We start from the raw sequence: 23946 nt of genomic DNA on the forward strand, positions 1-23946 counted from the left end.
TCAATTAATCCAGACCCACGTGAATGTCGGTGTCACTGACCCAGCTCACAGCTTCATGTGAGCATCAGCCTAGGGTCAATTCAAAGCAATGCCCACAAATGTCCTTTTGCATCACTTTCCTCACTGAATTTTTAATCTCCTTATTCCTAAAACTGTAGATGATGGGATTTACCATGGGGATCAACACAGCATAGAATATAGACACTAGTTTGTCCCGGTTTAGGGCGTAGCTGGAACTAGGTCGCATGTACATGAAGAGGCCAGAGCCATAGAAGAGGGTCACAGCTGTCAGATGAGTGGCACAGGTGTTAAAGGCCTTGTTCCTTCCTGCAGCCGACCTGATCTTCAGAACAGCAGCAACAATGTAACCATAAGAGATAAGGATTACCAGGACAGACACCACCCCGACAACAACACCCAGAAGAAAGGTCACCACCTGGCTGCTAGAGGTATCAGAGCATGATAAAGCCAAGATGGGTGGCAGGTCACAAAAGAAGTGGTTGATTATGTTGGGCCCGCAAAAGTCATGCTGATAGATGGAGAATGTTTCAATCAAAGAACTAAGGAACCCCCCTACATAAGCACCTGCCACCATCTTTAAACAAAGTGCCTGGGACATGAGGGTTGCATAGAACAATGGGTTGCAGATGGCAGCATATCGGTCATAGGCCATGGCTGCCAAGAGGAGGCACTCAGTCAGCCCCATTCCACAGAAGACAAAGTACTGTGTGGCACACCCAATAAAGGAAATCACCTTCTGCTCTGTGATGACGTCAGAAAGCATCTTGGGGGTGGTGGAGGAAGCATAGCAGATGTCCAAAAACGAAAGATTGCTGAGAAAGAAATACATGGGTGTGTGCAGGTGACAGTCCATCCTGGTAAGGATGATCAGGCTCAGGTTCCAGGCTAGAGTCAGGAGGTAGATCCCCAGAAAAAACACAAAAAGGAGAATCTTCATTTGAGGATGATCTGAAAATCCCAGAAGGATGAATTTTGTCACAACTGTGTTATTCCTTCCTACAGCCATAGAACTGCTCACAGCATAAAAGGAAGAAGCAATCCTGTGGTCAAACAGATCGCATTATTATCATAGGAGTGGACATTTAGATCATACTAATAGTTAACACCCCACTAAAATGTCAGCCATGTTCCAGGCAAAACCTTCTCAGAGGAAGGTTTTATCAACCTGTGATAATTTTTTGACACTCTGAGATCTGCATGCCACCTACCTTGTTGACTAGAGTACATTCAGTCTAACACAGGAGAAAGCCAGTTGGAGTGAGAAGCCTGATTCCTGCTTCAGCTTCATTCCTGACTTGAAGGAATATGGATAAGTCACATCACTTCTCGTTTTCTCAAATGTAAAATGAGAATGCTGGATCAGAAGACGTTCAAGGTCCCTTTGGAACTGATTTTTTTAGACTTTCCAACTTGAAAATATGATCCTAAATTACCAAGAATAAAATTAGGTATTTTTATACTTTATGTATCTTGAATATAAAAACTCATTAAGAGAAAACTGAATGCAATATAAGTGTGACATTCCATTTTGTGGGAGGAAATTGAAGCCACAGCCTGACCATCCATTCTTTTAGGTGGTGAGACTAAGAGAAATGTGTACATATATGTATGCTTAACGCTAGAATTAATTTTCTAATGATGTATTTTTTATATGAGCCCCCATATAACATTCTCAGGAAGATAAAAATTTGGACTAGACCAGCCAGTACTGTTATGGGAGTGCCAGGGCAGTGCCTGTGGTTCTGTAATGGAGGTTAGAGGAGTAATACCAAAGTTGACTGATATTGGTTGGCAGAACCAGTATTTCCTGACAAGAAAAGCACAAGGATACAGTGAGTTCCCTGGAGAATTAAGGGCAAAGGTAAACAGGGACAACTTTGATGTCATCAGACCAGGTCAGGTGAGCATTCTGTAGACAGGTCTGAACACATTTGGCGACTAAGAAAGAACAGAGGGTAGACTATATTGGGTAGAGTGTTTGAGACACAATGGGACGCCATGTCCCATCAGTGAGTTCTGGTTAAGTCCTGGCACATACCTTCTTGTTCACTGACACCCCGGGAGATAGCAAAGAATGATTTAAGTACTTGGTTCTCTCTGCCATGTACACATGAGACCCTAAGTGACACTCTAATTGAGGTCTGGATCCCTAGTTTCAGATTGACCCAGTCCTGGCTGTGGTGAGCTTTGGGGAATAAGTCAGAAATGGGTATCGCTCCTTATGCATCTCTCTGTTTCTCTCACTGTTTCTCATCCTTTAAAATAAATAATAAGAAAAAATAGTTTTAAAAGACAGACTAAGATAGACATTTATCCTAGTGGTTAGGATGCTCGTATCCTATGCTGGAGTTTGTTTCCTGGCTTTGGCTCCTAATTCTAGCTTCTTGCTAATGTACATCCTGGAAGGAATACGTTGATGAATCAAGTAGTTGGTTGGGCCCTGCCGCACTCAGGAGAACTGATTTCCTGTCCCAGCCACAGCGATTGGAAGCACCTGAGAGATGAATCACTGGGTAGAAATGCACTTTCTCTCCCTCCCTTTCTCTCTCTTTCCCCACCTCAAATAAATTAATTAAAACTGCTCCTGATTATATGCTTTCTAAAAATCACAAATTATCCTAAGTCACTGATCAGGCAGGGAAAGCCAAGAGGGGCCAAAACTACTTTTCACAATAATGCTTATCTATTAAATTCAGCAAAAAAAATTTAATAAATAAATATAATAAATGTGGTGTTCTTACCGTACCGAGACTTCCCTACGAGAATGTAAATGCCTCAAAGACAGTCGGAGGTTCCGTCAGTTCTGTTTGCTTATGTATCCTGAACCTAGAACAGTGCATGCTATGAACGTCCCAGGAAATACTTATTAAAAGAATGAAATTGCTTCCATTTTTCATCTTCAGTGTTTAGCAGAATTTTGGCCTGCTAAAATGTTTTATTAGGTGTATTTTAACATCATAATAATTTAGTATAATTATAAATATTCAACCAAACTATAATAATAATCATCCTCAAATAATATAATCACAAGCATTTGTTGAGCATATGTTGTATATCAGGTACTGCTGTAAACCTGCATCATTCTCCTAATAGTCTTACCAAGTGGTAGTGTAGTCTTCCCCTTTTTACAGATAAAAGGATGGATATGCTACAAGTTTATAGTTATCATTTTCTGGCTGGAAGAAGTGAGAGGGAGTGAACTGGACTTACTGAGCTACATTAGGCAGAAGGGTCCTGAGAGCTTGTTCTTCAAGAGAGAAAATATTAGTTGCTTTGTTCTGACAACACCTTTTCCAAACTTCAGTTCATCTTCTTTTTCTGCTGCCTGATGACTGACTCTGATTCAGTCAATTCTGTATACTTTGCCTCATATAAATAGTAACATCTGCTTCTGGAGTTGCTGTTCCTTTGTTAAAACATCTTCAAAAACAGCCCATGGGAGTTCATTAATTTTGTGGGCAGAGGCTGTCTTCTGTGTCTTACACTAGAATTCAAAGTACAAAGCCTTGCAACCATTCTAAGGGCTAATTATTCTCTGGAGTGATGTTGCAAATGGCCAGCCACTCACCCATCACCAGAAGCTTCTTTCCAATCCCCTGCCACCCTCTCCTGTGAACTTTCTTCCAATTTGGGTGTAGGAAGACTTCCCTTGCATCAATGACCTTTCTCCTGGTCTGAGAGAACTGTTGCTGTATATAAACCACATATCTAAACTGACAAAATCTTGAACTAAAATGAAGTGCTTAGAAACAGATCTCCAATCTAGAGACCTGGGTCCAAATTTTGGTACTGCCATTTTGCCCAGGGGATACTGAAACAGAACGTCTAAAATGTGAAATCAGGATCCAATCTCTCATCCATCTCCCTTAGCCCTACATTCCTTGTCTGTCCTTTATCAACAGAAATTCACTGACTTAAGGGGATGACACAGCTGGTTCTAATCTTCACACTCCAGGAGTCATTTGCTTCTCCAACAGATAAGAGTCTGAATGGCCAATATAGGCCAGTATCGCTCAGGGAACCTAGACCTACCAGCCCTAGACCTCCTGAAACTCATTTTGTCTTTATAAATTCCCTAAAGAGCACAGCACACCAACCAATCAAAGGACAGTCATCAATGAAGAACTTGTGCGTGAGTTGATAACGTACCTCTCAGCCCCAATTTCAGTCTATAAGAACCTAGAGCTGGCACTGTGCTATCGTGGGCGAAGGGGCTGCCCTCAACCCTGACGTCCCATATGAGACGAGTACCGGTTCAAGTTCTAGCTGCTCCACTTGTACTCCATTGCTTATTTTTTTATCTTCTTTTTTTTTTTAACTTTTTCCATTTTTTATTATATTTTTTACAAACTTTACATAGTTAATTAGGGTTAAAAAAATGTTCAAGGGCTATAGAAAAGTGGGTAAGACTATTATTTCCATATTGTTTCCTTCATGTATCTGAGGTAAAGGGGGATACAGAGGTAGAAACCCCAACCAGTCTCCCACCCACCCCAGGTCCCTTATGCGGGGCATGCTCTGAGATACTTGCTCAAGTGGTTTTGATAGTTCAACAGTTCTGAATTGCTGCCAATCTCGCCACTCTAAGCATGATGAGGTCGTTGAAGAATCCACTGATTGACATAGTCCGTCTTAGAGTCTCCGCTTGCCCTGGTTTTTCGCTGCCAACATATAGCTGAAGTGGTTGATTGATTCATTCTGTCCTCTGTCTTTTCTTGGTTAGGGTTCTGAGTCAAGCAGTTCGATTGGGGAGATCCCCAAAGAGACTTTGTCTGAGGTGTTCCCAGACCAGATTTTTGTATGTACTAGCAAGTACAGGGCCCAGTACAGTCCATTGCCCCAAACAGCTGGTGGTTGCAACTGCGGGGTTGGTTCTGTGTCCAGCCCTGACTTCCACGTGAACCAATGGGTGTTGCAGTCCAGCCTGGTTCTGACCAGCACACACTCAGTCCTCACATAAACCAGTGGGAGCTGCAGCCTAGTCAGAGCAACCCACAAGAATCCCCACCAGACCCGCCCCCTACCCTGGTTCTCCTGCTTGCCAGTATATACAGCAAACTAGTCCAGTCTGTCCCACATCCCATTCGGCTCTCACACATGTCAATGGGTATTAAAGCCTAGTTCCATCTAATCAGCTCAACTATCGAGCCCTCACAGATGTTGTTGGGTGCCTTTCTGTCTAGCCACCCCAGCCCCTGTCCTAGTTTTCATGCCCTCCAGTGGGAAGGGTAACTTAAGAGGGAGGAGCCCACTATTTCCCTCCCAGGCCACTCCCACTCCGGATCATGCCCTCTCCAGGTGGTTCTGTGGTTTAACTTGACAGAATTAGTCCCCTGTGCCAGCATCTGCCAGCTGATATTGCAGCAGCTAAGCCCAACCAACCTTCACCCACTCTAATTTTGTTTGCACCAGGAAGAATAATCAGCCCAGCCTGGCTGTTCCCTGGTCTAGTCCACATGTGGCGCACAGGTGTTGTAGCCCTGCTTAGTCTGCTCTGCTCCCATCCCAGCTCATGCTCTCCAGTGGAAGTAGCTGTCCAGAGGGGAATCCCCTATATTCCCACTGCCGGCTCTGCCCCTCCCTTCCTGGTTCTCACATGTGCTGGTTGGGTGCTATGGTCACATCTGGTACAGGTAACCTCATCTTGGCATTCCGTATCGTGCACTGATTTTTGTCACAACTGAACCTGGTTTGACCCACACTCTGCTCCTGTGCTCAGATTTGCCAGTGGATGATGTGAACTGATTCAGCCTGGTCTGCCCCTGACCCATGCCAAATGTATGCCAGTGGAAACTGTCCATGGCCTGTTCTGGGCTGTTTCCTATCATGCCTCTTGTGTTTACCTGCAGGGTCTGTGTCCTTCCAGAAAAGTTGCCCAGGCTCCTCCATCAGAACCTCTCCCAATGCCAGATTTTGCACATACCAGTGGATCCATGAGCCAGTCCTACTCAGTTCACCTCCTGTTCTAGCAGGAATAGTGACTTTTCCTGACTGGCCTTCAACCCAAGCTGGTTCTTGCTGCTGGATGTTTCAGCCCAGCCACAGCTTGTCCATACCCACATACAGTTCACACATGGCTCAGTAGGGGCTAAGACCTAGCCTCGTCCTTCCCACATCTACCCTGGTCCTCCAGAACACCAGAGGGTGTTGGAGTCTGGCCCGGCCTGGTGCATCCAATCCCAGTGCACACTTGTGCCAAGGGAGACTACAACCATACCCTGATCAGAACACAACCCCCATTCCAACCCATGCACCCCTTGGTGGGAACCTCAACCCAGCTAGGGTTGTCCCCTTAGCTCCCCAACCGGGCCTGTTCTCAGCCATAGATCACTCGCATGCCAGTGGTTGCTCTGACTCAGCTTGGCACAGCCCCTCACCTGTCCTGGCCCTTGCCTTACACACTGTGGCTTAGTGTCCCTGGCACACACAGACAGTAGGTACAAGAGCCTAGCTCGGCAAGACCTGTGCTCCATCCTGGTTTCTAATTTTGCTTCTGGGCTAAGATTTGCTCAGTCCTGCCCAGTCCACCCCGTTCCATTACCAACTTACACACTGGCCAGCCATTGGAGATACTTTGCCCAGCTTGTCTGACTCCCAGGTCTGGACCACGTGTTCACCAGCAGGAGCTATGACCCACCAAGGGAGTTTCCCAAGTTCCTCCACTTGTTCCACTCCCAGACCCAGTTCTCACACATGCCATTGGGTTTTAGGCCAGTGCCTGGTGTAGTCTGGCCTTCCATTTGGCCTTGTATTAGCTGGTGAACATTGCAGCCCAGCCTACCCCACACCCTATTCAGGATGCACATTTGGGTGCTGCTGCCTTGACCAGTCCAGACTGTTGTGGGTTCCTTTCCCTGTGAGTGATGGCAGGCTCCTTGGTCACACCTGGCTTAGTCCATCTTCATTGCTTATTAATGTGCCTGAGAAAATAGCAGAGGATGATCAAAGTGCTTGGGCTCCTGCACCTATGTAGCGTAGCTGGAAGAAACTCCTAGCTTTGGACCTAGGCAAGACCAGATGATATGGCCATTTGAGGATTGAATCAGTTGATAGAAAATTTCTCTCTCTCTCTCTCTCACTCTTCAATCCTTCCTTAAATAAAATATATTTTTCATATAATGTAAACTCAAATTACATATACAGGTAAGTGAACTCCACACAAATTTAGAAATGTTTAGAAGTAGAAAACAGTGCTTTGAGAGTTAACTCAAATTTTATCTTGCTTGAATTTTACTCTCCTTAGACTGAGTTTTCTGACAGGTTCTTCTAAAATATGGTTTGCTTTCATGTTTATTTAATACTTCAACACAGCTATTTGCATTAGTTTATTTGAAACATCTCAAAGTAAAGCACAGAGAAAAAAAAAATCCACACGTACTTATCAGTAAAAAGTTATCTTGATCCTTAAGCATTTTTTAAAACCTTTTGGTAGGGCCCAGCACGGCGGCGCAGTGGTTAAGGTCCTCACCTTGCACGCTTGGGATCCCATATGGGCGCCGGTTCTATCCCAGCAGCCCCGCTTCCCTTCCAGCTCCCTGCCTGTGGCCCAGGAAAGCAGACAAGGACAGCCCAAAGCTTTGGGACCCTGCACCCATGTGGGAGACCCGGAAGAAGTTCCTGGCTCCTGGCTTTGGATCGGCATAGCATCAGCCATTATGCTTACTTGGGGAGTGAATCATCGGACGGAAGATCTTCCTCTCTGTCTCTCCTCTCTGTATATCGCCTTTCCAATAAAAAGATACTAAAAATAAATCTTTAAAAAAAAACCTTTTGGTAATCTTGGTTTGTATTTCTTCCACTAGTGACTAGCAAAAACTTCAAACTAGTATTAATTAAAAATCATTTCACCAGGCAGTCTATAGGAATTCAAGATAAAAGTACATTTAGGGCCAGCACAGTGGTTGAAAATGTATATTGCTTGTGGTAGTATAGACATTTTAATGATATTGATTTTGCCTATCCAGGAGCACGGGATGTTATTCCATCTTTTGAGGTCTTGTTCAATTTCCTTTTTAAATAGTTTGTAGTTTTCTTCGAATAGGTCTCCTACGCTTTTGGTTAGATTTATTCCCAAATACTTCATACTCCTCTCTGCTATTTTGAATGGTATCCTGTTGGTTAGATCTTCTTCCATCTTGGTGTTATTTGCGTACACTATGGCTGTTGATTTTCGTTCATTAATTTTGTACCCCGCCACTCTGCCAAACTCTCGTATAGGTTCTAACAGTTTCTGTATTGAGTCTCCTGGTTTTTCTATGTATAGGATTATGTTATCTGCATATAGTGAAAGCTTGACTTCTTCGTTTCCTATACGTATGCCTTTGATTTCTTTTTCTTGTCTTATGGCCTCTGCAAGTACCTCTAGGACTATGTTGAATAGCAGTGGTGATAGCGGGCACCCTTGTCTTGTTCCAGATCTCAGTGGGAAGGGTTCTAGCTTTTCTCCATTCAGTATGATACTGGCGTTGGGTTTTTCATAAATTGCTTTGATTATGTTGTGGATTTTCCCATCTATGCCTACTTTGGCTAGAGTTTTTAGCATGAAGAGGTGTTGGATTTTGTTGAAAGCTTTTTCTGCATCTATTGAAACTATTATGTGGTTCTTCTTTTGCAGGTTTTGGATATGGTTTATAACATTTATGGATTTCCGAATGTTGAACCATCCCTGCATTCCAGGGATGAATCCTACTTGATCCGGATGAATGATCTGTCTGATGGTTTTTTGAATTCTATTGGCTAGGATTTTGTTGAGAATTTTAGCATCAATGTTCATCAGAGAAATAGGTCTGTAGTTTTCCTTCTTTGATGGTTCTCTGTCCGGTTTTGGGATTAAGGTGATGTTGGCTTCATAGAATGAGTTTGGGAGGGTTGCTTCCTCCTCTATTGTTTTGAAGAGCTTGTAGAGGATTGGGGTTAGTTCTGTTCGGAATGTTTTGTAGAATTCTGTAGTGAAGCCGTCTGGGCCTGGGCTTTTTTTTCGTTGGGAGATCCTTGATGACTGTTTCAATCTCTACCTCGGTTATGGGTTTATTTAATTCTTCAGTTGCCTCCAGACTGAGTTTTGGTAAGTGGTGGGAGTCCAAGAACTTTTCTATTTCTTGGTGGTCCTCAAATTTGTGGGAGTACAATTCTTTGTAGTAATTTCTAATTATTTTCTTAATGGTTGCAGTGTCTGTTGTTATGTTGCCTTTTTCATCTTTAATGCTATTGATTCTCACTTTCTCTTGTTTTTTTTTTTTTTTTTTTTGGTCAATCGGGCCAGTGGAGTGTCTATTTTGTTTATTTTCTCAAAAAACCAACTTTTTGATTTGTTGATTTTATGTATAGTTTTTTTGATTTCTATTTGGTTTATCTCCTCCCTTGTTTTGATGATTTCTTGTTTCCTATTGTGCGTGGGACTCTTCTGCTGCTGTTTTTCCAGATCCTGGAAGTGTGTGGTTAGTTCCTGTATTTGGCGTGTTTCTTGGGCCTTGACATGGGCTCCGATTGCGATGAATCTACCTCGTAGCACTGCTTTGGCGGTGTCCCACAAGTTTTGGAATGTTGTATCAGAGTTTTCATTGGTTTCCATAAATTTTTTGATCTCATCTTTAATTTCTTCTCTGACCCATTGTTCGTTTAATAGCATATTGTTCAATTTCCAAGAGTGCCTATACTTCCTGGGGAGTTTTGAGTTGTTGATTTCCAGTTTCATCCCATGGTGGTCTGAGAGGGTACATGGTATGATACTAATGTTTTGGAAGTTGTTTAGATTCGCTTTATGTCCTATCATGTGGTCGATTCTGGAGAAGGTGCCATGCACTGCTGAGAAGAATGTATAGTCTGTGGCCTTAGGATAAAAAGTTCTATATATGTCTACTAAGTCCAGTTGTTCTATTGTTTGTGTGAGCTCTGTTGTTTCTTTGTTGAGTTTTTGTTTCGTAGACCGGTCCATTGTTGTTAGAGGCGTGTTGAGATCGCCTACAAGAATTGTGCGGGTATCTATGTCTTCCCTTAAGTCTGTAAGTAATTGCTTTACGTAACTAGGTGCATTAAGATTCGGTGCATAAACATTAATGATGGTGATTGCTTCTTGATGGATCATTCCTTTCACCAGTATAAAATGGCCTTCCCTGTCTCTTTTGATGTTAGTTAGAATGAAATCTATCTCGTCTGAAATTAGGATAGCTACCCCAGCTTTTTTTTCTCGTCTATTGGCGTGAAATATCTTTTTCCATCCCTTCACTTTCAGTTTCTTTGCATCCTTTCTGGTTAGATGCGTTTCTTGTAGGCAACAGATGGTTGGGTCTTGTTTGATGATCCATTCTACTAATCTCTGTCTTTTGATTGGTGAATTTAGACCATTTGTGTTGAGAGTTAAAATTGAGAGGTTGCAATTTTGCCCTGCCATGTGATTGTGTTGTGTGTGTGTTGTTGCCTAAGTAATTGTCTTGTTTGTGCGGCCTTTAGTTTGGAGACCTTCTTATTTGCCAACTTTGTTTGTGATTTGCCTCCTTTTTTTCCAGGACTAGCGCATTTCTAAGGAGACTTTGCAGAGCTGGTTTTGTGTAGACATATTCTTCTAGTTTTTCTTTGCTATTGAAGTATCTGATTTCGTTCTCATATACAAATGAGATCTTTGCTGGGTAGATTATTCTTGGTTGACAGTTGTTTTGTTTCAGGACTTGGAAGATCTTTGTCCATTCTCTCCTTGCTTGTAGGGTCTCTTCGGAGAAGTCAGCAGTGATTCTGATGGGTTTTCCCCTGTATGTGATCTTTTCTCTACTTCGTACTTGTCTCAGGATTCCTTCTTTGTTTTCATTGGAGTAGAACTTGAGCACCGTGTGTCTGGGTGAAGATCTCTTTGGATCATGTCTGTTGGGAGTTCTCTGTCCATCCTGTATGCGGGGTGGATTCGTGTTCCAAGTGTTTTGGAAGTTTTCCTGTATAATTTCGTCAAGCACTGCTTGCATTCCAGATTCTCTTTCTACTCCCTCGGAGAGGCCGATGATCCGAATATTCAATTTTCTAAGGTAATCCTTCATCTCTTGCATCATTTTATTAGTTTTGCTGAGGCTTGTCTCCAGCTGTTTAATTCGCTGGGCACCTTCATTTTGTGTGTCTTCTGTTTCAGAGATCCTTTCCTCTGCCGCATTTATTCTGTTGATCATGCTTTGAATTTTATGATCTTGGGCATCCAGTTTGGTTTTGATTTGTTGTATTTCGGTGATTATGCGGTTCTGGAGGTCTTCCAGCTTCGTGTCCATGTCTCTGAGAAATTTTAGCATTATTTTCATCAATTCCTTTGCTGGTAACTCTTCCATGTCTTCATCTCGCATCGCCGATATTGATAATGGCTTTTGGCCCTTGTTTGGTGGGGTGCTGGCTCTTTCATCTGGAGCACAACTCTTTCTGGTGGTTTTTCCCATTGCGTTGGTGTATTCTGGTGGGGCAAATGGACCCGTGTGTTGAGGGGCCGTCAGGCGCTTTCCTGTAGAGATTGGAGCCTGCAGGCGTGGTGTTGCCGGGCGTGGTAATTTTCAAGGCACCGTTGGTGCGTTCTCAGGGCCCGGGGCTGTAGAGCACCACCTTGGGGGCTCAGTGGATTCCAGGCACACTCTGGGCACCTCTTCTACAAGTGTGACACCCCAGGGCGTGGAGGGATGGAGGCGCTCTCTGGGTGTGCCCCCTGCACGGGAATCCACAGGGCGTAGAAGGTATTATGTGCTTTCTCCCTGCGTTCTCCGTGTCAGGGACTGCAGGGTTTTTCAGAGCCCACCTGGTGCGTCTCCCACACACGGGACTGTGGGTGAGGCACTTTCTAGGCGTGGCTCTTGTGCAGTGATTCCACCACTCGTGGTGTGTGGGTGTTCAGAGCCCCCACTCCCGTGTGGCTCCCCCACACAGGCCCTTAGCGGAGGAGTGACCCAGGCGCCCTGTTAAAATGACTTCACGGCGGGTTCGCACACTGTCAGTGTGGTGCAGGAGTTTTCAGAGCTCTCCTGGTGGGTTGCCCACGCTCAGAACTGCGGGGTGGGAGGCGAGGAGTGGGCAAGTCACACTGTGGGAGTGGCACCTGCGTGTCAGGGACACACAGGCTACCCTTCACAGTGTTCAGAGCCCCCCTGACACCTGCGCTGCAGAGGCGGCTGCTGCAGGCGGAGCCGCCCAGCCCTCCCGGCGCAGCGTTCAGAGTCCTCCTGGTGTTGTCGCCCACCCACCGGGTATCAGGGTGTGGGGGATTCCAGACCCTCGCCGGCAGCCTCTGCGCACCAAGATGCACTGGCCCCCTCAGTGCAGGAATATCTGAGGCGCTTTCCCAGGGCCTTCTCAGCCACCAATACCACTGTGCGCCGCCGCTCCCAAGGCACAGACCTGACAGTTTCAAGTTGCTTGCCCTGTGTTCTCAGAGGCTGGAACCTCTGCAGGGGGTGAGGAATGCGGAGGCTGTTATGTTAACCCCTAGCTCACCAAACGTCCGGCTGCTGCAGTCTGCCTCTGCTGCTGTTGAAGACCTTCGCTGGCGTGGATCCCTCCCGATTTCCTTGTCTCTGAGTTGACTGCGTCTCCTGTCGGGCCGTTCTCAGAAGTGACTCAGCAGGTCTGGAGTGGGATGTCGGCTTCTCTACCTTTGCCCTGCTCCGTTCTCATTGTTCTTCCGAGTTGTGTGGAACTTTTTGGCTCCACACTGTCCAGGGAGCTTCACGGACCTCTCCCTGCGGTTCCCTGCTGTTCCTCTTTGCTGCTTCTGTAGCGTTCTATCCCTCTCTCACTGGACGCTCCCTCACAGCCTTCCTCCTACGTCGGCCATCTTAAAACTCCCCATCAGGTCAATTTTAACAGTTAAACTTCAGGATCTAAAACTCACATAATACCCCATCTTTGCCACAGTGATCCATCATCCTTGGACACATTATACTTTTTACCATGTTTCAAGTTCTGTATCACGTGCTCCTTAAGCAGCTGAACTTAATTCTAAGAAAGAAACCAGACCAGAGAGATGGAAACATACTGAGCATAGAGAAATGATGAACAGTAATAAGAAGAAAATACATTAAGATAACATTATTGAAAAAAAAAGATAAATCATGAGTTCTCATTCAAGATCTCCCAACCAGCTTCCTGCCTGTGGCCTGGGAAAGCAGTCTGAGACGTCCCACAGCCTTGGGACCCTGCACCCACATGAGAGATTCAGAAGAAGCTCCTGGCTCCATCTGTTGCGGCCACTTTGGGACTGAACCAACGGATGGAAGACCTTTCTCCTTGTATCTCCTTCTCATCCAAGCAAGGAGCTGGATGGGAAGCGGGGCAACCAGGGTTAGAACCGGCACCCATATGCGATCCCAGCACATTCTAGATGAGGACTTTAGTCGCTAGGCTATCACACCAGACCCAGGAAATGCTTTAATAAGTGAAAAGGCAACCAATAGAATGGGAGAAAATATTTACAAGCTACAAAATTGATAAACGATTCTTACCCAGAATCTACAAAAAGCTCAGGAAAGTCAACAACAAAACCAGCAAGTTAATAAATGGGCAAAGGACATGCACAGACATTTTATAAAGGACGAAATTCAAATGACCAACAGACACATGAAAAATGCTCAGGAGCTCTACCACCAGGGGAAACACAAATAAAAACCACTTGGCTTATACCCCTCCCCAATTAGAATGGCTATCATCCAAAAACCTAAAAGTAATTAATGCTGATGAGGATGCAGGGGGAAAGGTACCCTAATACACTGCTGGTAGGAATGCAATCTAGTACAACCATTAAAGAAGATGATATGGAGATTTCACAGAGATCTGAAAACTGGTCTACCATATTACTCAACTATCTCACTCTTAGGAATCTACCCAAACTAAACAAAATCAGCCCCCCGCCATTTCATTGCAATGGTGCTATTCACAATAGCTAAGATACAAAATCAACACAAATGTCCATTAAATAATGCCTGGATAAATGAAACACATTATAAAAATACTACAAAATACTAGTCAGCCATAAAAAAAAAAAGACAAAATCCTGTCTTTTGCAACAAAATCGATGCAACTTAAAACCATTATGCCTAGGAAAATAAGCCATTCCCAAAAGATAAATGTCCTGTTTTCTCTGGAATGTGGCAATTCATATAGAATACCAAAAAATATATAGAAATGACATCTTGTGATATGATTGTTATTTTTATCCCTTCTCTATGCGCCTGTGGAACTGTGGTCTCCCCACTTTCTACTCATTGAATATTGTGGTTGGTGGTGAATTGGCCTGTGATTATAGAATGAATTCAAATTACATCTTTGGGGCTTGGCGTGATAGCTTAGTGGTTAAATTCCTTGCCTTTAATACATCAGGATCCCATATAGATGCTGGTTCTAATCCCAGGAGCTCCACTTCCCATCTAGCTCCCTGCCTGTGGCCTGGGAAAGCAGTCGAGGATGGCCCAAAGCTTTGGGACCCCACATCTGTGTGGGATACCCAGAAGAAGTTCCTGGATCCTGGCTTTGGATCAGCTCAGCTCTGACTGTTGCGGCTGCTTGGGGAGTGAATCATCGGATGGAAGATCTTCTTCCCTGTCTCTCCTCCTCTCTGTACATCTGCCTTTTCGATAAAAATAAATAATAAATCTTTTAAACAACTCTATGTATGAATTACATGAAAAATACAAAAATAAAAGTATTTTCAAGCTCTAAAATCATTGTACCTATATCATGCCATATGTTTAGTTTTTAATACTTTGAATTTTTTGGCTACAATATCATAACTGTATACCTTTGTGGGGCACAGTGCAATATTCTGGCACATACTTTTAAGGTAAATTTATCAAGTGCCCCATAAGTAAGATCTCCTACTTGGTGAAAGATCGTAAATTTCCATGGAAAGAAATTGGAGTTTTGACGTAAGGGAGATGAGTAACCATAACAATACATTTGTATGCAATTGAGCATCAAAATAAATACCTGTGCCATCCTTTCATAGGAAGAGTTTGATATCATATAGTCATGAGACAAAATATTGGTTCAATCCCTTAAAAGCTGTAAAAGCTATAAAATTTGTAGCAACTTAATTAACTGCTCCTTCAGTTTCTTCTTCTGCAATAAGATTCTGGAAGATTTAATGAGTTAATAGATGTAAGATGCAAAGAACAGTGCTTGGCATGTAGTAGGAACTTTACAAGGCTAAGGCTCCATCCTTTTAGCATAGGTACTTCAGGCTAAATGAAAGGGGGGTAACATGTACATATGTACAAAAAAAAAAAAACCATCTTCCTTTATTCTGCAGAGTGGCTGTTTGTCTTGTCCTTAAGTTCCAATGCTTTTTTTGAACTTCTTTTGAACATGTATTAAAAGAAGATACTCTGATTATTCTTTGGGGATCAGAAGACCTGGCCACTGGGACAGAGTTAATAGCATTGTCGTTGGAGCACATAAATTTATCTTCAAAACAACCCGAGAGGGCAATTAACTACAAAGCTCTGAAGTTTGGGTGAGGTGTTTATTGCTCTTTCAAAAAGACCCTCATGGGCAAATGTAATAATACATTACCATGGAAAGAGGAAAATATCTCCCAAATTCACCCCAACTTCACCTGTGAAACGGTCTTCCAAAATGACCCCAAATGTAGACGTAGTGGATATTTTAAGAGCTTCATAAGAACTACAACCTCCTCTATCTTTTCTTTCCATCACTGTGTCCAAACACACTCTTACTTGCCAAACAGGTATTCTGATCCTTGATGAACATACCAGCCTCAAACTCTCTTTCCAAACTTCTTAATATTTTGGGCATTGGAAGCATCGAACTCTTCCCAAGACAGAACAATCCAAGTCATGTGGCAGCTGGAGGCAGACAGACCAGGAAGGACGGGGTAAGTGCAGTAACTCCTCTTTGACTCTTTTTTCTTCATGTCCATATTAAGTTTATAGAGCACCTACCTCTACAAGTTCATACAGTTTAACAAGGAGTTCTATTACTTTGTTTTTACCCTTGTACCTCTCTCTTCTATCTGCATTTTCTCAAAGTCAGCCCAATTTTTTTAAAGATTTATTTATTTTTGTTGCAAAATCAGAGATGCAGAGAGGAGGAGAAACAGAGAGGAAGATTGTCCATCCATTGATTCACTCCTCAAGGGGCCACAACAGCTGGAATTGAGCCGATCCAAAGCTAGGAGCCTGGAGTTTCATCTGGGTCTCCCAAACGAGTGCAGGAACTAAAGACAGCCCAATTTTTTTCAACTTTTTTTTAAAGTTAGACTTCATGGTTTATAGCAATTTTAGCTTCACAGCAATATAGAGCAGATTGTATAGAGATTTCCTACATACTCTTTGCCCCACACATCTTAGCCGCCCACGACAGCAACACCTTCCACCACAATGTTTTGTTAAAATTAATGACCTACACTGACACATCATTATCCCTTGAAGTCCATAATGCACATCAGGACTGTTTGAACATTCTGTGGGTTAAGACAAATGCCCAGTGGCAGGAAGCCAGCAATACAGCATCACACGGAGTAGTTCCACTGTCCTAAAAATCCTCTGCACTGCTTGTATCCCTCTCCCTCCCTGCTCCATCATCATTGGTCTCTTTACTGAGTCCATAGTTTTCATTTTTCCTGCAATATCATACATTTGGAATTATATACATACAGCATTTTCAGATAGAGTTTTTTCATTTAGCAGAATCCTCATGTGTTTTGTTTGACAGCTCATTCCTTTAGAGACCATACTTTTCAAAATTCTGAGGTATATTTTCTTGAAGTGTCCCTGACAGTCATGAATTACTTAAATAGAATATGTCAAAGTTTGATTTACAGACGGAATACTTTTGTAACCATTGAGCATTCTTCAAGTGAAAACACACAGAAATCCGGAATTTGTACTAAACTGTTATCTGCCTCAGATATCTCAATGCTTTTGATTTGTCAGTTGAACAGTTTACTCAGTACACAATTTATCTACTGATAGGTACTTCTAATCTGGACTGTATTCTTCATTAAGTCTTAAATGAACCATATTACAAATAATTAAAAGAATCCTTTCAACTGGCTGATTATTAAAAATGTAGTGGCATGTTTAAAGTCTTCAGAAAGTCACAATGAACTGAATTCTTCATCTCATAAATGTACTGAATATCCATTAAAAACTTTTGTAAGAAGCCAACACAGCATAAAACAAACATAACATCAATCCTTTAAAATAAACTAAGTTATCTAAAGAGAGATACTGTTCATCACGATGATCTGAGACAGGCTGCAGAATAAGCTGCTTCAGTGCTGGAATAAAAGCCCAATTTTGGTTCTGCCCTTCACCTCCTTTAAGGATTACTTGAAACATGTTCGAGTTTTCACAATTAGCATGAGAATTAAGATGAAATTAAATCTCTGTAGAGATTTCTATGCCCTTAAATACAGCCCCAATTATTCATAAATGGACTGAAAAGTAAGCTGGAGGATCTGAATCGAGCCTGTATCATAGTTTCTCCCACATTTCACAGAACCTGCCTCACCTCCAAAACTCTCCTTATCTTTTATGACTCATGCTATGAATTTTGCCATCGGAATCAATCCTTGAACTAAAGCTTGACTCTTTTTTAATTGTCTCCTTGCACTGAGAGGGACTATTTCAGTTCTCTCAGCCATTTGTTCATTTAAAAGAACAAAAAAGATCTGAAAAAGTGAGATCTTGAGAAAGCTGGGTACTTATGGGTGTAAGAGAATAAAGCATTACAAGGTAAAGGTTAGAGCCCTGATCAGGGGCAACCACAGAATCTTCTGAACTCCACAAGCCTGCTGTGAGTCTCTTCACCGTTATTCCATGTCTTTTGAACTCAACTGAACACATTTGGTCACAAAATATAACACCCTCTTGCAGATATACAATGAAATGAGAACTAACTCATGGATCAACTCTATATGTAAGATACTTTGCTAGATGTCTTATTCTAAGGAATAATTGAATCTTACACAACCTTCAAAATTTATATTCATGACCATGCAACTCAGCCTTTATGAATCCAATGAGGTCTACTTCTTTAGCTGTTTCATATAATCTTGCATTGATCATATCTAAATCCTGGGATTTGCCTTATTCCTTTTTCAGTTGTGATAACAGAAAAATCTGAGAATAGGTCATTTACAACAATGAGGTTGGAAGTCCGAGACTGGATGGTTGTGAGTGGTGAGGATCTCAAGCCACCCTATAACACGGTAGGAAACAACAAAAGGAAAGCAGGCAGGTACAGAGGGGAATAAGTCAACAGAGTAAACCTGCTTTATACCAAACCACTCACACAAAAATAAATGCATCTCTTCTTCAGATATTCCTATTCCAACTGTAAGAAGTTTAAACATGAGTTTAAGCAACTCAGTCCTCATCTAAACACAGCAGAATTGTAGGGCGCCCAGATTCAGCCCAATCTGAGCCTCCTATATTTGCTGACTCGCTATTTGAAAAAGAAGAGGTACCTCTTCATGCACAGCACTCACGCTTTCTTTTTCAACTTCTAGAATAAGAGTCAGGAGACTTCATATGTGGAAATAAGACTCTAGGTAAACTTTGTTGTTGTTGTTGTTGTTACTTATTGGAAAGGTAAAGTTACAGAGATGGAGAGGAAGAGAGAAGAGTTGACTCCCAAAATGGTTGCAACAGCCAGGATGGGCCAGCCTAGAATTCCATTCAAGTCTCCCATTTTGGGTGACACGAGTACATATACTTGAGCCATCTTCTGCTCCTTTCTCAGGCACATTAGCAGAAAGCTGGACTGCGACTCGAGCAGCTAGGAACAAAAAAAGTGTTCATATGGGATGCCCGCCTCCCAGGTTGTAGGAAGACAGATTGATTATGAGAGAATAATGGGAAATCTCACTTGTGCAAAGCCATAACCATTGTAATCCTGTGAGAAAGCTCTGGGAATTCAGAGCAAAGGTCTGAAACATTTGATAGGGAGATGTACAGGTCAGGAACTTCCTAATCCTCAAGTTTAGATAGCAGATCATATAGAGGTGCCTGCCAGAATGCATTGTTTACTCATTGATGCCCTCTGCTGCTAGCACACAAATCACATCCTGTCCCAAACCCTCCTTCCTTATTCCTACGTGACATTCCATGTTTAAAATCCTCTATGTCAATAAACTTCAGCTATTGACCATCAGCGAATAGTTCATGTGCATGATTATCAGCAAATACCAGATATTACCCAACCTGCTGCATTATTACAATACCAATCCTTGATTCCTTCCTTTCCTTTCAATTTTTTACTTTTGGGACTAGAATATCATCCTTAACTATGAAAATCCTTCCATAAAGAAATAAATAAATATGCAAACTCTTTCTTCTAGCACACTATTCCAAATAGATTATAGTTAACACATTGACCCCATCTAAAATAATTTAATACCTCAGCCACACTTCTAAACATGTTTTATGAACCTGCATGATACATCAGTGAGCTCCCCATTATATAAGATAAGCACATTTCAACCTATCACATGAGGAGGAAATGTTGCTCAATAAGAACTAAATCTATAAATAACAATAAATCAGTTTCTCTGGAGGAAAAAAAGTCAGTAAATTTATAAGTGATATCTTGAGGGCTTGCTTTGGCAGCACATATAAGTACCATCTGGAACTCATAAACCTTTCATGTATTATCATAAGTGACCCTCCAATTAAGTAATAACTAGTACCTCTTTTTTTAAATAATAAGTTAAAACTCAGGCTAAATGAGTTGCCCAGCTATCTACAGCTGACAAGTGGCCAAATCACATCAGAATCAGGCTCAGCCTGAAGCACAATCAGAATCATGACCTCAACCTTATGCTATTTCCTGCTAACCTGAACAGGTATGGCGAGGTGGTGCTGACTCACAACACAGATTTCAGACCTCAGCCTTGCTAAAAGATGGGTCCTCCACACCGTGAGTGGAAGCTACAGTAAAACTGTCTTAAGTATATCTTGCAATTCTCTATGAGATTTCACACCTTCATTCAATCATGCTAAAGTTCTTCACAGGTCCTCCCACTTTCTTTGTTAGTACTAGATTTCTGCACATAGGCCAATCTCCCTGGAGTTGGTACAACTTCATTGTGTTTTGTTTTGTTTTGTTTTGTTTTGTTTTAACAGGTAGGGAACCTGAGCATTTTTTTATGTCTATAGCCATTTGAGTTTGTGATTATAAGGTAAATTGAAAGTATGTCATCTCCCACAAAGCCCTGGGGCCAGAACTCACTTGCAGAACTTCTGACTCCAGGTCCAAAGTTCTTTGCTCCTCACTTGGCTACTGCTTTTCTAGCTTTGTGTTTTTCAACAAAAAGCATAAAAGCAAATCTTGCATAAATGTCATTTTGGTTTATTACCAAACATCATTTTGTTCAGTAGTGCAGTGGCCCAGAAAGTGTTGTAGCCCTTCCAAAGAAAACTTCTTTGTCCTTTGCATTGACACTTGGTTTAGGTGATTGGTGTGCATTTCAAATATCATTTGATTTGAAAACAAAGAACGGACATGTCCTTGTAATTGTTTAGGTACCTCTTGGAAACTGTCCGTCTGTATATTCTCAGGCAAAGGAGACATGGTTTGAAAGCAAAAAAGAGGTTTCCGGTACAGTGGTAAATGTTCTTACAATGATATTGTTTCTTAGCTTTAACTTGCTTTGACAACCCACTAATGTGACTTCTTTGTAAATGTAAAGTATTTATATTTTGGAAAAAATGACTACGCTAAACACATACACAAAAAAGAAAGTATGTCATCGCAAAAATTAAAAGAGAACTAAGAAAGAAAGTAGGAGGGAAAGCTGGAGAGGGGTTGGAAGTATCATTGCATTCTTAAAATTGTATATATGAAACATGAAATCTGTTCCCTTTATATTAACTTTAGAAATGCAAATGCAATGCTTAAAAATCTGTGAAGTAATCACTATCTTTCAGTTTCAAACATAAATTAATTAAAGCAAGAGATGCCATCCAAAACGATGTAATGAATAAACAGTGGAGAACAGTTGATTTCAGAAAGTCTAAATCCTAAATTTAGACTTCTATTGGCTATGCCATGCTGCCTACGTATTTGGGACACTGAACTGCAATTGCCTTGGATAGAGAAAAACTGAGGAAAAGATGGGCAGAGGGCAAAGGAGAGAAGAAAAGGTAAAGATAGAGCTTTTGGGTAAAACTGCAACCCTCTGTAATCCTCCTCCCTCCCTCGCATGCATTTGGAATAATTTGTTGACACTCCCTGCACAAGGATTCTCGTTATCCAGGTCTACATCTTGTCCCTGTGGTCCATGAAAAACATGCACACAGCCGAGACCTACAACAGTTCTTCAGTGACCATGTTCATCCTACTGGGATTCACAGACCATCCGGAACTGCAGGTCTTCCTCTTTGTGACATTCCTGGGCATCTATCTCGTGACTTTGGCCTGGAACTTGGCCCTCATCTTTCTGATCAGAAATGACCCTCGACTGCACTCACCAATGTACTTCTTTCTTAGCAACTTGTCCTTCATTGACATCTGCTACTCCTCTGCTGTGGCTCCCAAGCTGCTCGCTGACTTCTTCCAGAAGCAGAAGACCATATCCTTCATGGGCTGTGCAGCTCAATTTTTCTTCTTTGTCGGGATGGGTCTGACCGAATGCTTCCTCCTCACAGCTATGGCCTATGACCGGTATGCTGCTATCTCCAGCCCCTTGCTCTACACAGCCATTATGTCTCAGAGGCTCTGTACACGCATGGTGCTGGGCGCCTATGTGGGAGGGTTCCTGAGCTCCATGATCCAGGCCTGTTCCATCTTCCGGCTTCACTTCTGTGGTCCCAACATTATCAACCACTTCTTCTGCGACCTCCCACCAGTCCTGGCCCTGTCTTGTTCTGACATCTTCCTCAGCCAAGTGATCAATTTCCTGGTGGTGGTTGCTGTTGGAGGGACATCGTTCCTCATTCTCCTCATTTCCTACAGTTACATAGTGTCTGCTGTCCTGAAGATCCGCTCCCTGGACGGCCGATGCAAAGCCTTCAATACCTGTGCCTCACACCTAATGGTGGTGACATTGTTGTTTGGGACAGCCCTTTTCATGTACTTGAGACCCAGTTCCAGCTACTCACTAGGTAGGGACAAGGTGGTGTCTGTGTTCTATTCACTTGTGATCCCCATGTTGAATCCACTCATTTACAGTTTAAGGAACAAAGAGATCAAGGATGCCCTGTGGAAGGTGTTGGAGAGGAATTTTCCCAGGTCATGAGCGGTAGCCTCTAAATTACTGGAAACTTAAATGATGCCAGACGTGACCTTCACCTCTGTAGTAAAGAAGGAAGACATAAGGGGTTCGTCTTTGAAAAAAGGAGACTCCTCACTTGCTGCCTCTCACTGCTCTTCATCATCACCTCTCTCTTGACCCAACCAAACATAACAAAAGCAGAAAGAAATATCTTCAGTGAAAAATAAAAACCAAAAAAAAAAAATTCTCCCCATAATAGCCCAATTCCCACAATAATCACAACAACTAGCCTTTATTGGTTACTTAATATGCAGCAAGCACAAACGCGTTTTAATTAAAAGTTACCACACAATGCTATGGTGTCTATTTTTTTTTAAGATTTATTTATTTTTGTTGCAAAGGCATATATACAGAAAGGAGGAGAGACAGAGAGGAAGATCTGTCCGACGATTCACTCTCCAAGTAGCTGCAATGGCCGGAGCTGTACCGATCCTAAGCCAGGAGCCAGGAACTTCCTCCAGGTCTCTCATGCGGGTACAGAGTCCCAAGGCTTTGAGCCATCCTCGACTGCCTTCCCAGTGCAGGGGCAGGGAGCTGGATGGGAAGTGGGGCCACGGGAATTAGAACAGGCACGTATATGACATCCCAGCACATTCAAGGTGAAGACTTTAACCACTAGGCTACTGTGGTAGGTCCTGCTACAGTGTCTATTACACCATCTTTATGTTAAAAAAATAATCATAATAAGGAAACATGGTCTCAGCAAGGAAAAATGACTTGGTCACGGCTGTGCAGGATGAAAGGGGCAGAACTCTGAATCAGGTGCAGATCTTCATCACTGCATTTCCATGTTTTACCCACATAGAGCAACAAACAGCCCTGAAGTCACACAACAAAGTTTTGTGACTATCATATGGCAGAGTTTAACAAGACACTCTATAAAGCTGAGACAAGTTATGAAAACAACCCACCTATTCCATTAAACACTCGTTTTAAGATCTCTCTGATGAGCTTTTTCATTTTGGTGACCGAACTATTTCCTGAACAAATCCAGAACGGTGTTATCTTTTGCGGCCATTTCTCTGTCTCAGCTAAGGCATGGCTGTGTCCAATAGGATCACAACAGTACCTTTCTCTTCCCAGTTTTAGTCAGCGATTTGGCTAGCGTCTTCCTGATTTTATCCCTCCCATTCTTTCACTCGTTGTCACCTGACTTCATTTCACAAATGCATGCCTACTTTGATTTGCATACTTCAAATTCCCCTTCATTTCTTTTGTTAAAAAACCCCAGTTTCCTCTTCTGAATGTGTTAACTGTGGTAGCTGCATATTCAGGTATTATTTATTTTCTGCCACATTGAAAGAGTGTCATTTCTCCTTCACAGAAAGAACCAATGGAGCAATGACCATCACAACATTCCTGCTTAAGTCCTCTCTCCTAGTTCTTCAGGTTATGGACACTTCCAACACACTCATTTCCCATTAACATAGGTCTGTTCAATATACAGAGCTGCTATTTGATTTCATTATTCAGACTAAAAAGTTCATTATTTCCTTTTCGTCTGAAAGAGTATAAGCATACAATGGGAGGAGTGATCTCTGCTCAGATCTCCTGGATTGTTCTTTCTCCCAGAAAAGGCCAAGAAAATTCATAATGATCCCTGAAAATAACACATTGTCATCCCTTGGGATCCACTAGGAACTGATTCTGTGACTCCCAAGAACAACAAAATCCCT

General features: G+C 42.5%; 2 protein-coding genes across 2 annotated transcripts; one reads left to right on the forward strand and one right to left on the reverse strand.

Annotated features, from left to right (window-relative positions):
- Window positions 1-64: 64 nt before the first annotated feature.
- On the reverse strand, window positions 65-1120 carry LOC121172295 (olfactory receptor 5A2-like). Its single transcript, XM_041004145.1, has one exon. It carries the CDS (start codon window positions 1025-1027, stop codon window positions 65-67), a length of 963 nt encoding a protein of 320 aa, XP_040860079.1. The 5' UTR covers window positions 1028-1120.
- A 20166-nt stretch (window positions 1121-21286) lies between these two features.
- LOC121172296 (olfactory receptor 5A1-like) lies at window positions 21287-22234 on the forward strand. The gene has a single exon (XM_041004147.1). It carries the CDS (start codon window positions 21287-21289, stop codon window positions 22232-22234), a length of 948 nt encoding a protein of 315 aa, XP_040860081.1.
- Window positions 22235-23946: the final 1712 nt, after the last annotated feature.

This window comes from Ochotona curzoniae, unplaced genomic scaffold (genome assembly GCF_017591425.1).
Source record: "Ochotona curzoniae isolate NIBS_2020 unplaced genomic scaffold, NIBS_Ocur_1.0 scaffold_3171, whole genome shotgun sequence".
NCBI lineage: Eukaryota > Metazoa > Chordata > Mammalia > Lagomorpha > Ochotonidae > Ochotona > Ochotona curzoniae.